Below are 15,780 nucleotides of genomic sequence, written 5' to 3'. Positions count from 1 at the left end.
ATCACCCAGTTGAGTTTATGTCTAAGGCAAAACTACTGTAGAGCTCACCGTGTCCATGTTTCTAGCCTGATACTTTACCACTATACCTAGCTGGTTCTTTTCCCTAACATGGCCACCTCTAGATATATAACCTCCAGGCCTACCAGTGTTAACTGGGAATCCTAAAGGTTGTAGTCCCAACACAAATGATGGATATTAAATTGGGGAAGCTGCTCCATAACCTGCTGGTTATTTTTCCACCCTTCCCTCATTTTGTTTACTATGTAGCATGCTGATAAGTTCTACAAGCCTTGAAACTTCCATGCTATTTTGTAACCTTTTGACTCCCTGAATGTGGATTTGGCATCTTTATTATAACTTCTGTGGAAAAAATGGTTTGCGATCAAATTGTGTGATCAAGCATACCTATTGAGTAACAAGGACTTTGCAAGAAACAAACAAATCTTTATTGACTTTCATATTTTCAATCAAGTAAATGTTTACTGCTGCAATGCGTTGTACAAAAATTATTTATCTCTCAATAGAAGATCACACAGAGAATATGTTATATAGGGCCCAGTAAATATCTAAGACTATCAAGTCTTAAAATAAGAGGCAAAGAAAAAGAGTTTTTGGTTATCATGACTAGTCTATAATTAGCATATGAGTCTTCTTTAAAGATAAGCCATCTCTTACATTAAGATACTTTAGTGCATGATTGACCTTGAGTGGACAGAAGCATCTTATTTTAGTGAACAGAGAATGTAGATATTCAAGTGCATGCCTCTTGTCAATTATCATTGTTAGAATCTGCCTATGCCACACTTGGACAATCAATTTTGTAAATGGTTGCAATAATCAAGGAAATTGCCTAATTTATAAATCCTCAGATACAGCATTTTAATGGATTCTTACATTTTCATGCTGATGCCTTCAAAGTTAAATGAATTGTTGTCCAAACTGTCATTGCACAAAATGATAGAAACATTCAGTCTTGTAAGTTACTATATCTCATGGATATTCAAACCCTCAAAACATAATCACTTATTAGTGAATTACATGATAGCCTTCCATTTTAGAACTGCAGCATGAGTAAAGAGCATGTTTCCTTTCAAACAAAGCTTTGATAAAAATAGAGGAGAAACCTATAGGTTTTGAGCACAGCAGTTGATGGTTGGAAATTATTACACTTTAATGAAATGATGACATTGCTAAAATATTATTTTATATTTTCTGCTTCCTAAGCCCCAAACTGAATGAAAGAATGAATTGTATCTTTTCCCCACAATTAGCCAAACAGATGATATTGTTATCATAAAGCAAATGTTGCTTTCCAGATAATAAAATAAAATTAAAAAAGACACTTTGGATATTGTATATGGTAAAATATTTGCCTTATGGTGTAGAGAGTTTTCCCTCAAATAAAGGGAACCCCTCAAATTAAATTACAATTGGTACCACTTTCTCTTAATGATCATTAAATCTGCACATTCTACATATTTAGACATGGTTATACACAGATTGCTATTCTTCGTTAAATCTTAAACAATTGATTTGAGTCAATGTTAGGCTGTCAGTGTTTTACTTACTGCTCAATCTCACTAACCTGACATTTATGGTTTACTGATTGGCCTCTGTCAGTGGTGGTGGCTGTAAATTCACTTTGAAAAGCTTTGTGTTAACAGCCTTCAGTCAGACTCCGAGAAGGGTACGAACAGGCAGCTGACAATTGCTCGACCTTCTGCCCTTATTACAGTGAGTAAATCAGGCTTTGAGCTATTAAGCTGGAGCCTGAGGCCTACACAAAAAGGATTGACATGACTAAAGGTCAACCTCTGTCACACATGTGTAACAATTTGGATAATGGAATTCTCTAAGTTATTGGGGAGGGGGGAGGGAGAAAGATGGCCATGACTTAGAAATGGAGCAAACGCTGGCTATAGTTCTATGCTTCTTTGAAGGAGAGGGAGACTGGGGGTAATGATTATTCCAAAGCAGCCATATTTAAATTCAAGGGGGGGGGGGAGGAAATCTACAGGACCTGAAATAACACTGCGTGAGAATGAGCACAGTGGATTTGCAAGGTAACTCTGCAATATTTCTAGCACGACAGATTCTATATGACAGCCCAGCATAGGAATAGGAATTTTTAATCTGCTCATATTATGGCTACCATGCCAATATCAGATACATTGTCAGTGTTGGCTACATTAATACTAATATCACAGAATGTAATTATGTTGTGTTTTGTGTGGAAAATATTTCTATGACTTTAATAAGATCTCCTTCAATATCAAGTCTGATCTGTTTCAGACAAAACAGTTCACAAATTACAGTTATCAATGAACTGGAGAAATAGAAATAAATTAGAGAGCGGTTGTCTCTGCATATTTAAAAACGATTAGATTAGATTAGATTAATGATAGATAGATATTATAACCTTTTAAACATTCATTAATATGTATAACAATATCTATGCAACTAAAATATGATCCAAACTGAGGTGCAGAGATATAACAGGCCAATCCTAAAAATCTGTAATCAAAATCCCATTGTGTTAAATGAGATTTATTTCCAAATAATTGCATGGATGGGAGGGGCAAGCATTCTAACTAGATGGCTACTTTTGTAACCTGTTCTGACACAATACATAAAATGCAATGCCATAGCCTAATCACACAAAAGAAACCTTATATATAATGTATCATTTTAACATTTTAAAATGTACTTCTTTTGATTCATATGAAATTATTGATAAGATATAAGAAGTATTGTTTTTATTCCTTGTTTTGCCTGCTGCTAGTGATAAAATTTCATGTCTGTTTTTGCCGACCACAAAAATTGAAAAAAACATTCAAGGATACATTGATGATCGTTATACCAACAGCAGATTAAATTTCTATCACCATGTTCTATGAATTTGTATTAATCAACAAGTCAGTTATATCAATATTGCACAGATATACATGTAAAATGCATTCTAAGAGATCTTTGTTGTGTTTATGGTGTTGATACATAAGTGCCTATAATTGATTAGGGCACAAAAGTCATTGGCACACAATAATTTTCTGGGAGATACGAGTGCAACAGGAGCCAGAAATATTTCCTCTCTGATATTAATATTATTTTATATGTAAATTTGTTGTTTTAAGTCTGACTTACACCTGATTATAAAGGTTTGGTGATTTCTGTGGCCATTATATATGTTATTCAATTAAATATTTAGGATTTGCATAGAAACTTGAGATGATGGTGGTGATGATGATTTATTTATTAAATTTATTTGCTGCCCCTCTCATTTTGAATAGAATTTCTATTCTATTCTATTCTATTCTATTATCACTAGATGAGATGGGATGGAATGGGATGGAATGGGATGGAATAGAACAGAACAGAACAGAACAGAACAGAACAGAACAGAACAGAATAGAATAGAATAGAATAGAATAGAATAGAATAGAATAGAATCTGGAAGGGACCTTGGAGGTCTTCTAGTCCAGCCCCCTGCTTAAGCAGGAGAACCTATACCATTTCAGACAAATGACTGTCTAGTCTCTTCTTAAAAATCTCCAGGGATGAAGCGCCCACGACTTCTGAAGACAAGCTGTTCCACTGGTTAATTGTCTTAACTGTTAGGAAGTTTCTCCTTAATTCCAGGTTGCTTCTCTCTTTGGTCAGTTTCCAACCATTGTTTCTTGTCTTGCCTCTGGTGCTTTGGAGAATAGTTTGATGCCCTCTGTTTGTGGCAGCCCCTCAAATACTGGAATACTGCTATCATGTCGCCCCTGTTTCTTCTTTTCTTAAGACTAGCCAAACCCAAGTCCTGCAGTTTTTCATATGTTTTAATCTCCAGGGCTTTGATCATTTTAGTTGCTCTTCTCTGAACTTTTACCAAGGTCTCAACATCTTTTTTGTAGTATGGTGATTAAAATTGGTTGCTGTATTCCAGGTGTGGTCTTACTAGGGTTATATAAAGTGGTACTATGCATGATCTTGATTCTATGCCTCTGTTTATACAATCCAGGATTATATTAGATTTTTTACCTGCTGCTGCATGCTGCTGACTCATAGTCAAGTGATAGTCCACTAGGACTCCAAAGCCCCTCTCACAGTTGCTATTTTTGAGCCAGATCTCGCCCAATCTGTACTTAAACCTTTGATTTTTCCTGCCTAAATGTAAAACTTTGCTTTTCTTCACATTAAAACTCATTTTGTTGGATAGAGCCCATTGTTCAAGTTTGTAAAGACCTTTTTTGATCCTCAGCTTATCTTCTGGGGTGTTGGCTATTCCTGCCAGTTGGTGTCATCTGCAAATTTGTCAAAGATACAAATGGCGTTGGCAATCAGTCAATTATCTAACATATTTATCATAAGAAAGTTAATGCATGCTTCCAAGCAAGGTGAATTTATTTTATGAAAACTCATTTTGTTAGCTTGTGGGGTAGGTAGTATTTCATCCTTAACTTTTCCAAAACTAGTGAATCTGACAGCACTAAACATTAAAACAAACTGAGAGCCTGTTTGATCTAGAGCAGGAGTGTCAAACTGCCGGCCCACGGGCCAGATGCGTCATGCCGAAACCATGCCCACCCCATTGCCGGCAATGGAAAAAAAGTCACGATATGTTGCGACATGTTACGTGATGTTGCGAGTTTAACACCCCTGATCTAGAGGTTAAGGCATTAGCCTAAAAATCAGGAGACTATGAATTCTAGTCTTCATTGCTGGCTGTGGAATTCTGGGAGTTGAAGTCCACATGCCTTAAAATTGTCAAGGTTGAGAAACACTGTTATATACAAAAATAATTAAGACGGAATAAAAATATTAAAAAATGCACAGTTCATTACTGAATGCATGTACTGTATCTGGACTGGCACTTTCTAAATACATTTTAACAAATGGCCATCTATTTGTATATATACACACATACACACACGTGCACAAGAATTATAGCTGCAGTTTTGCTGACATTTATTTGGAACAAGTCCTAGTGAAAACAATTGCCAACCAAAACAATGGAGGAATAACTTAGGACTCTTGCCAAGAAGACTTTTCTAAGTAAATATGCTTTGTAAGTCAGATGTGTTCCATTACATTTCACATAAGCAAGAGAATTAAGATATTGAGATAAGGGTTTAATATCCTAATCCAATCCCCAAACTAGCTGATAAGCAAATAGCTGTATACAATTCTGGTTTACTGCTAATTTCATATAATCACACCATTAGTTTTAGCATTCCCTGTGCATTTTAATTATTCTTCCATTCTATCATATTCAAATGAAAGAATGGACCACATTCTCCTTTAGCAAGATTATCTAAAGGCCCCAAATATTCTGACATTTAATTTAGCATAATTTACAAACAGCTTATCAGAACTACTTTTTCTAAACTCCCTAACAGGTACTAAAAAAGATACCTAAAGAATTTAAAAAGAAGGCACATTCTGAACTTGCATTCAGTACCAGAATTTTACACAAACTATTCAATTTCTTGTTACCTTCTACCTTTCACACCATACTAGGTATGGTAAATCATATAAATAATACTGTAAAACAATTGAGATTTTCTCATATACAATGAATCATTAGATCTATCTTCAGCCCACTCTTGATGTTGGCGCCTTTTCTCTCGATATTGCAGGCTGAGATCCAACATTATTTCCAAGGCAAAATTATTCAGATTTCATCAATCATGATACATTTGAAAAAGAGCTGACAAGCCATCACGAAATACAGATGATGGATTATTGAATAATATAATATTCATCTTAATATAGTTATAGTTCGAACTTAATTTTATGCAAACTTTTACTGCATCTAAAACAAACAAAAAAGGCAGTTTAGGGACTGTGACGTGTGTCTATCTCTACATTTGTAACTTAGTCTATATCACAGGGAGGAGAAGGAGGATAGGGTTTTATCTTTCCATGGTTTTCACAATTTTAAACTACTTGTGAGATTCCAAGTGTGTTAAGTAACTAGACTATCTTGGAATTCCTGAAATATGCTGATTGCAGATTTCATAAGATTTTTTTAAAAATCATCTCTTCTATTAAGCAAGATGTTTCAAAATCTGAGCGGAGCTTGGACAACTAAGACCAGGACAAAACTGATTTTGAATTAAACTAAATTAAATATAGCTAAATTGCTTCTCCCATTTGTCATATAAAGACTATAATTTGATGCAAGACCCAATTCAGATAATTGTTTTAAGTGTGGTGGAAAAAATGTGAAGATACATTTATTTTCAGATTAGCAAATGAATGTCTGGACTATTTCCTTCCAGCATACTTAAAATGTTCTCTTTATCTTCAGCCTTACCTTTGTTACATTTTAGTTTCCTTAGACATCAAAGGAATTTAGCATAGGTCTAGCACAGTGGTTCTCAACCTTTCTAATGCTGTGACCCCATAATACAGTTCCCCATGTTGTGGTGATCCCCAAATGGGTGTGGCCACCAATAAGAGGGAGTAGGACAGCTAGGGAAAAGGGAAAAAATGGCGGACAGTGTGGTTTGGCGACCCCCGTGAAATGGTCGTTCGACCCCAAATGGGGTCCCGACCCACAGGTTGAGAACCACTGGTCTAGCAGAAGAGTCCATTGATCTTAATAGGATTTAATCACAAATAACTTTCTAAGAAATGAGAACACCCTTTCAAGATGTTAAACTTACATCCTAGAAATGTAACTGCTATTAAATCTAAAAGACAAATGTTATATTATTGCAGTGAAGGATCTTGTTGGCTGTGTAATCATATATATATTTACCCAGAAATAAAATTTACCCATATATATATTTACATATATATATTTATCCAGAAATAAAACATATTGTTCTTAATGAATCTCATTCCCAGTGAAGTATGAATAGAATTGTAAATTCATTCTGTTTCTAAAGAATAAATAAAATACTTTTTTTCAGCATTCAACATTCCTAAATAGCATAAGCATGCCTTATATTTCTGATTATTAAACAAAACTTCAAAAACAATATAGGTATTGGAAGTATTTCAATCTAATAAGAGTTCTCCTCACTAAATCAGTAAAGTCATAGACAGGGTAGAAGGAAACTTTCATTTGTTATTTGTACATAAAAAATCTGAGAAGAATTTGCAGACAGAACAAGTAGGAATTAATCCTTTGATCAATCAGTTAAAGAGAAGTAGCATTCATTTCAGTTCTATGTATAACTGTATAGTTATACAATTATACAGTTTCCAGTATATGAAGAAGGGAGCAAAGGCGAATAGTTTGCCATTCACAGGTCTTCAGATCTTAAAGCTTGAAAAACTTCAGTAATGAGACTTTGCAAACCTTTTAAATGTCCATATTATATTCCCATGGAATGTAAAGTGCGCCTTCTATGCATTCCTTGAGTCTAGTCTTATTACAATTTGATGTTAAACAGAAAGTAGAAACCTTGTGCAACTAGATTAATTTATCTCTGGGGAACAAAAACATTAATAACTGAGATAATGTTTTCCTACATGTTGGAAGCTAATGCAGATCCTTTTTTACTAGAAACAGTAAGAAAAATATCTCATCCTCACCTATAACATCTAATTTTTGAAAAAGTTTATTTACAAGAATACTAGGAAAGAATTGGTTTCATTAACTTAAAACAACCACATTAGAAATAATACTGACTTTCAAAGGGATCAATCTCTGTATGAAGATTTACTTGCGAAGTTCAGTGCTATTTTTTTTTCTGTTAAATAAATAAATCAGAGCTTATTGTCTTTGCATAAAATGTATCAAATTTTTTCCCAGCTAAAAATGGGCCAATGGAAAATTAAAAGAATCACAACAGAAATGAATCATATTCTTGGCTTCCTAAAGAAATTGTCTTTTCCCTGTGCTATTAAAAAAAAATCACTTGGCTGATTGATAAAAGACTGTACAATTTCCCAATGAACACCCATAGGTGTCAGGCCATGTTGTGAGGTAATGGAATGGCGTTTAATTTACTTCACACTGCTGTATATTGAACTGTATGGATTACACACAAAGCAAACACTAAATGTGTGACAGGAACTCTTGCACAGACAAGCCAAAAAAAGTGTCTACAGTGTCCAATTATACATCAAATGCAATAATCCTGATATTTGCCAAAGTAAAACAAATAAAAGAGTGCTACATCTGCATTAGGGCTTAATTGCCTCTGCAGTAACCCTTCATTGGTTTTCTAATCATACTAAAAATTATTTGAAGACCATTAAAAATCAGAAGTTTCAGGACACGTGAAAAGAGGGAAGAGTAAGAAACTAGATTCTTCATTCGTAAAACATTTTGCTGGTTTTTAAGTAGATGTTACTGTAAATTTAATGATATGGCCTATGTATAAATGACCATTTTTAGAATGGGCATAGGTGGAGTCATACAGTTGTAAATCAATCACATAATTGAATGTGCCAATCCAGGTTAATCAATGGTAGGTTCTGCTAGAAACTGCCCTAAAAGTCTCAAATTGTAATTGCGTGATCACAAGATGATGCAACCTGTCATAAATGCAAGCCAGATGCCAACTACCTGAATTGCAATCATGTTACCATGGGGTGGGACAATGGTTGTAAGTTCGAATTTGGGTCATAACTGACTTTTTCTGAGGCCGTCATTAATTTGAACCATTGTTAAGCAAACAGTCATAGGTCAAAGACTACCTATAATAATTGCAACAAATTGCAATTATTTTATCACCAATTTCTTGCATACTACATGCCTTCAGACTACTTTCCCATTCTCATTATTTACCTATCTTTTCTCGAAATCCTTTTTAGACCCACTCCAACTCAATGTCCAGTCTCTGCGATTCACAAAGTATGGATTTGAGCATTCTTGGTCCTATATTATTTTCTTTCTAGACATGTTAACATGGCAAATATCCTGGCTCAATAATACTTCAGTACTGATGTTATCTAGCTTTATTGATCCAACCTTCTTTTGAAAAGATCCAAGTGTGTGCATGCATGTGTGTGTTCGTGTGTGTGTGTGTGTGTGTATAAAAAGAGTAAAATAAATAACTGGGATAAATATAAATATAAAAACAGCTGTTTATTTAGTAAAAACAACTGTTGGTTATACAAACATCTGTCTGCTACCTGAGCTTTTGTCGGTCCCTTGCCAATGTCATCAGAGTAAAAGATTGAAGTTTTATAAACCTAGTTGTTTTTGCGCTCTGCTCATTGACCGCATGATTGGCCCATGCGCCCTAAATGACTGTAGCGTACAACGACTGACGAGAACCATGGGGGGGGGGGAGAACTGTCAGACGATCCAGCAAAAACGCCAACTCCAAGCAGCCAAGTGCGAGCGAGACGGGTGGAAGGGACAGGGATGAGAGAAAAAGGGGTGCCAAGATTGGCATGCATACCTATGGACAAGATACAGCCATATAGAGCAAGGCTACTGGGGCGGGCAAAATGGAGCAGACAAGGAAGGGAGTAATGGGAGGAGAAAGGGCAGTAGGACCAAACCACATAAAAAGGGGTGCGAGACATTTAGGGCAGTTACAGTCATTTAGAGCGAATGGGCCAATCACGGGCTCAATGAACAGAGTGCAAAAACAACTAGGTTTATAAGCAGACTCCCCAAACTCCAAGCTTTTACTCTGCTGACGTCGGCAGGGGACCGACGAAAACTCAGATAGCAGACAGATGTTTGTATAACAAACGGTTGTTTTTATTAAATAAACAGCTGTTTTTATATTTATATTTATCCCGGTGTTAGAAGTTTTTACTCTTAATATGAATGTGAATGGGATTCACATTTTTAAGATTATATATATATAATCAAAACCAAAGACCTATATATATATATATATATATATATATAATTTAAACTTTTAGACAAGAATAATAAATATAAAGTAAGGAAGAAAAAACAAAAAGAAAGAAATCAAGGAAAAAGCAAAAAATGCAAGAAAAGAAAAAAGTTGAAAAAGAGAAAAGAAAAATATATACAAAGTGGCTTCAAATATTCTTCACAGCAGTTACAAGTATAAATATAGTTTAATCTCTCTCTCTCTCTCAAGTTACATGATATTAATCTTCCTTCTATAAACTATCCTATCTCATCATCAAAACCATAAGTCACAAGTTCATTTTTTTCATGTTTACGCCAAAAAAATCCGTAAGAGGCAACCAGTCACCAATAAATGTAAATAATGCCTTTTCTCTAACTAAAGAAGTCAATTTATCCATTTCAGCAAGATCTGTCAACTTCACCAACCATTCTTTCACAGTGGGTAGTCTCAAATCCATGCTTCTTTTCCTTCATCCAATACTGTACTGCCTGACTGTTTGACTGATTCTTTTGTTGAATGTTATATTGCCGTAACAAATTAAGACAACCAAGACTAAACCCTTACATTTCCTTCCAAGCCTTTATATTCAATTACTGTATCATCTGTATCCTACTAACTGTATGTACAGCCTTAAATGTACCCATTTCCCCCCTCCCCCTTTAGTTTATTTATGGTAAATCTATATTTAAGATATGGAATTCTTTCTGCACAGTGCAGCAAAGATACGGTTCTTCTTCTCATTCTCTCCACAACATTCTCATTCTCCCTCTGACCATCTCTCATGCTCATTACCATGTTCTCTTACTTTGATTGTCATATCTTATGTCTTTCATTTTTATTAACTTCTAAACTAAAGACACTCATCCGTAATTCTTGCACTAGCTTTTTCCTCTTCTAAACCAAGTTTTTTATTGCATACAGTGTAATATGTATACAAATGAATGAACAGCAGAATACTTGACCCATAAGCTTCTGTATTCCTTCTGTCAATTAATGAGCATTAGTGGTATTCTGGGGGGGGGGAAACCCACCTCCAACTGAAATTCCTATCTGGCTTTTGGAGAACGTGCCTGGAAAGTATATTGCCATTAAGATATATTCCTTTGCTTTCAGTGATATATAGTTTTGGTACGCTTTTATTGAATTTAGCCCAACCTTCACAGGGATATTATCATCATATGGAAAAGCTAAAATGTTCAGCTAGGAACACAGAGATTTTATTTTCACTACACTAGAAACAGTGTTGTGATTATGCTCCCAGAGCTGCATGAAATTTAGTCATAATCTAAAACAAAACTATGATCTAATTCCAATGAATTAACAGAAGAGAGCCTCGCGTTCCCTTTCACCTTTTGAAATCTTCCTTCATGTAACATTTGAGGCTGTCTTGCTTCTTTAGACATTTTGTCTCGCTGGAGGATTCAAAATATGATTTAACATAGAATAGATATAAAACTATGGTTTAAAGGCCCCACATTAAAATTCCAAAATGGTACATCAAAATGCTACATCAAAGTGAGAGGAAGAATTTCCAACTTCCTAAAACACAGTTTAAGAATTTGGAACTATTATCTGAAAAAAGCCTTTAAAAATCACAGTGTCTATAAACCAAATCAACATGCATTTGTCAATCAGTATAACATTATACTTATGTGCTAACTAATAGAGAAATTACCTAAATAAATATAGCTTTTATAGGACACCAGATTTGGCTCAAAATCCAGATGATTGCCAGATGGAACAGTGTTTTCTGTTACCTGTCTGTTGCCATCTAGTGGTTGTCCAGATTTTGCAGGACTAGCTTTCAGATATTTTTCATTTTTAGAAAAGACAACAAAAAAGTCTATTTTCCCCCTGCTCAAAATATTTGTGATAAAAGCTTTATACAAAGTGTCATTTTAAAAACTATGACAGCAGTCAGAATCTCACTTGTTTGGAATTGTATTAACTTTACATTTCTATTAGTGGACCAGAGGAATGCTGTGGATATAATTTACTTGAACTTCAGTAAGGAATTTGATAAAGTAGATCACAACCTACTATTTGATAAGATAGAAAAATGTGGGTTAGACAGCATCACCACCAGATGGATTTTTAGCTGGCTGACCGGCCGTACTCAGCGTGTGGTCCTCAATGGAACTGCATCTACATGGAGGGAAGTGTGTAGTGGGGTGCCCAGTGCTCATCAACATCTTCATCAATGTTTTGGATGAGGGAATAGATGGGGAATTCATCAAATTTGCAGACGACACCAAGCTGGCAGGAATAGCCAACATTCCAGAAGATAGGCTTAAGATACAGGAGGATCTGGACAGACTTGAACACTGGGCACTATCTAACAAAATAAAATTCAGTGGTGAAAAAAGTAAAGTTCTACATTTAGGCAAGAAGAATCAAATGTAACGTATAGTATAGGTGGTACCTTGCTCAATAGTAGTAACTGTGAGAGAGATCTTGGAGTCCTAGTGGACAATCACTTAAATATGAGCCAGCAGTGTGCTGCAGTTGCCAAAAAAGCCAACACAGTGCTAGGTTACATTAACAGAAGATAGAATCAAGATCACATGAAGTATTAATACCGCTTTACAATGCCTTGGTAAGGCCACACTTGGAATACTGCATCCAGTTTTGGTCACCACAATATAAAAAAGGTGTTGAGACTCTAGAAAGAGTACAGAGAAGAGCAACAAAGATGATTAAGGGACTGGAGGTTAAAACATATAAGGAATGGTTGTTGGAATTGGATATGTCTAGTTTGATGAAAAGAAGGACTAGGGGTGACATGATAGCAGTATTCCAATATCTCAGGGGCTGCCCCAAAGAAGAGAGAGTCAAGCTATTCTCCAAAGCACCTGAAGGCAGGACAAGAAGCAACAGATGGAAACTAATCAAGGAGAGAAGCAACCTAAACTAAGGAGAAACTTCCTGACAGTTAGAACAATTAACCAGTGGAACAACCTGCCTCCAGAAGCGGTGAATGCTCCAACACTGGAAGTTTTTAAGAAGAGACTGGACAGCATTTGTCTGTAATCGTATAGGGTTTCCTGCCTGAGCAGGGGGTTGGACTAAATGACCTCCAAGATCCCTTCCAACTTTATTATTATTATTATTATTATTATTATTATTATTATTATTATTATTATTATTATTATTATTATTATGGATCATCGCACAGTCAGCCAGATGTTCAGACTGGATTTGGCATTTTGTCTACCTATCGAGTCCTTACCCAGGACCTGGGATAGGCAGATGTGGATGTTTGATGGTATTACAGATATCATTGCATTATTGTAGATCATCGCACAGTCAGCCAGATGTTCAGACTGGATTTGGCATTTTGTCTACCTATCGAGTCCTTACCCAGGACCTGGGATAGGCAGATGTGGATGTTTGATGGTATTACAGGTATCGTCGCAGGATGGAAGCAGTTCCTAATAAGGCCGCCTTTTGCAATTGACTAATAGCGAATTTGTCAATGCCAATGGTGTTCAAGTGGTGCTCCAGTTGTTTTGGGATTGCACCCAAGGAGCCTATTACTATTGGTACTACCCTTGCTTGCTTTTGCCACAGTCTTTCTATTTCTATTTGTAGGTCTTTGTATTTTGTTATCTTCTCCAGTTCTTTCTCTTCTATTCTGCTATCTCCAGGCACTGCCACGTCCACTATCCAGACTTTTTTGTCTTTCTTATCGACAATTGTTAAGTCTGGGGTGTTATGTTGCAGGTGCTTGTCTGTTTGAATTCTGAAGTCCCAGAGCAGTTTAATTTTATCATTATTATTATTATTATTATTATTATTATTATTATTTGAAAGATTGGACAAAAATGCCACATTTAGGCTGAAAAGGCTCAGATGTTCCATGTCAATACTGTTAGTTCACATACTGAAATCCTCCAAGGATTAACAATGAAGATAAATGAAACCAATCTCCCATGAAATGAAACCCAAGGTCCCATTTGGATTTTAAACTGTGACTTACTTCCCAGAGGTGCTGAGTATTTCTGGCTCCTCCTGTTTGTACCTTTTCTGGCAGAAGGAGAACGCCCTGGAAAGGCCCAATCCAAGTGCCCTGTTGAATCCTCTGGGCTGCACAGATGCCATAGGCCAAGCCAGGAACAGTGCTGGTGCACAGACATACTTCTCGTGGCAGATCCCGAAGCCACTCTGGAATCTCAGGGGGAGGAGCTGCAGCCGCCGCACTACTAGTTCCCACCAGGCGGCGCAAGGAGTGCAGAGGTCCATGCATGGGACATTCTCCATTTCGGTTATCGGCACACATGTCACACCCTGTGGAGAAAAGAGAATGGCAAACGCTAAGTGCTGCTGGACTGTAGTTCTGATTTCGAGACTGGCAAATAAGAATTCATCCACTACATTTTAGATGCAAATATCATAGGAAATACATAGGAATAGATTTGTTGGGTGCTCTTGCTTGGAGAAATGATAAATAAAACACATTGAAAGAGCTTGCCTAGACACCTTATCCCAAAATGTGACAGAGACTACTGTTCAAAATGGGCCTGGATTGAGCAGAGAGAAAGACAACTGAATCTAGGGCACGCATTCCCACAGATAATGGAGCATTTATCTAGGATGGCATACGGCAAGCAGGTGGCAGGTTGAGGCATAGACAAGTAGTATAGAAAGGTGTCCAAGGTCAGAAGCCTGCTGTGTTTAGATATGATACAAAAATATGACTGTCACTTGCTGCAACGGATGGGGTCAATTGCCACTCCTTTACTCAAAGAATAAAAATATTGGCGTAGCTTTGCATCTAAACCAATTTATATGAAAGGTAGTTCTATTGACTGGGGTGATATTTATTTTCTAGGAAGTGTACACTGGACAGCACGGCATCTTACTATCTTCCAACTGATTTTTGTGGATTAAACTGAAGAGATTTATTTTAACAAAACATCCAACATCAAGGCCTGGTTTGCACATATAAATCAAGATTTATTGTGTCCATTACAATATACAAACCATGATTTATTTGGACAAAGAAGCATCCAAATGAAAGCTATTCTACACCCTGGGTTACTTTAACAATGTTTGTATTATGTTTGATCTAAAATGTTGCATTATTCCTAATTATTCCTATTATATAATGTACCATTATTTGTATCCAAAGGTATGAAATTACATTTCTTCCCATTACTATTTCAGTTATGATGCATTACAGTTAATAACTAATGAAGCATATTGCCACAAAACAAGGACTTTTTAATGTTGGGGTGGTTTTCAAAATACTGCCCCAAAAAGGCTAATGTTAAAGGGTTTTTTTTAAACCATATGAAACCTTTTTTAATTCTCTCAGGTACTATATCCTCTAAAGCCGGTAGAATTATGGTTTTGCTAATTTATTATATTACGATTTTACTGTATGTGCTGTCATTATTATTCCTATTATTGATTTTATATTGGCTTTTCTAGAATAGATTTCTATTAATTTTCAAGCTACACAAAGAGCTATGGTTATTGGATGTCTTGGAAAGCAACAAATTAATAATTTTATTAATACAAAATTCTGCTGCAACAAATGGGCAACATCTTTACATTACATTAAATTTTTAATTGATAATCTTGAATAAAGAGAACTTTATAAGGTGTTTATTTTTCTATTTCAAGTCAATAATTTCCACATTCTTTATATATTTTTAGTTCTGGATTTCCAAGAACATTGCTTATTCACAGAAATATATTTTGAAAATAAAATAAAAATGAACTTCTTTGAATTAACTACAGTCCCTACCATATTTGGGACATTAAAACACAATGGAAGGTTTCAAATGCTGTTACAGAAATATATTCAAAAAGTAATGCTTGTTCTTTATTATTTACACAGCAATTTCTTTCATCCCAATAATTTTGCATCATATATATATCTTGCGGCTAAAAATAAAACAAAAATATTCACTAGTTGGTTGGGGATTTGGTGGTCTAAACCATAAATTTGGAATAAGTATACATCCTGGAACCACAAGTAATAAACCTAGTA

At 35.6% G+C, this 15,780-nt stretch overlaps 1 protein-coding gene across 3 annotated transcripts in view; it reads right to left on the bottom strand.

Annotated features, from left to right (window-relative positions):
• PRDM6 (PR/SET domain 6) overlaps nucleotides 1-15,780 on the bottom strand; it is a 98,547-nt gene that overhangs the window by 66,682 nt on the left and 16,085 nt on the right. For all 3 annotated transcript variants that reach the window (XM_039329860.1, XM_039329861.1, XM_039329862.1), the window contains exon 3: nucleotides 13,762-14,069. In XM_039329860.1, the coding sequence (XP_039185794.1) occupies nucleotides 13,762-14,069 (308 nt within the window). The remainder of the gene's footprint in view (nucleotides 1-13,761; nucleotides 14,070-15,780) is intronic.

This window comes from Crotalus tigris, unplaced genomic scaffold (genome assembly GCF_016545835.1).
Source record: "Crotalus tigris isolate CLP2741 ecotype Arizona unplaced genomic scaffold, ASM1654583v1 scf7180000024419.1143555, whole genome shotgun sequence".
NCBI classification, from domain to species: Eukaryota; Metazoa; Chordata; class Lepidosauria; order Squamata; family Viperidae; genus Crotalus; species Crotalus tigris.
Note: the sequence above shows the minus strand (reverse complement) of the source record. Positions and strands in the feature narration are given on the sequence as shown.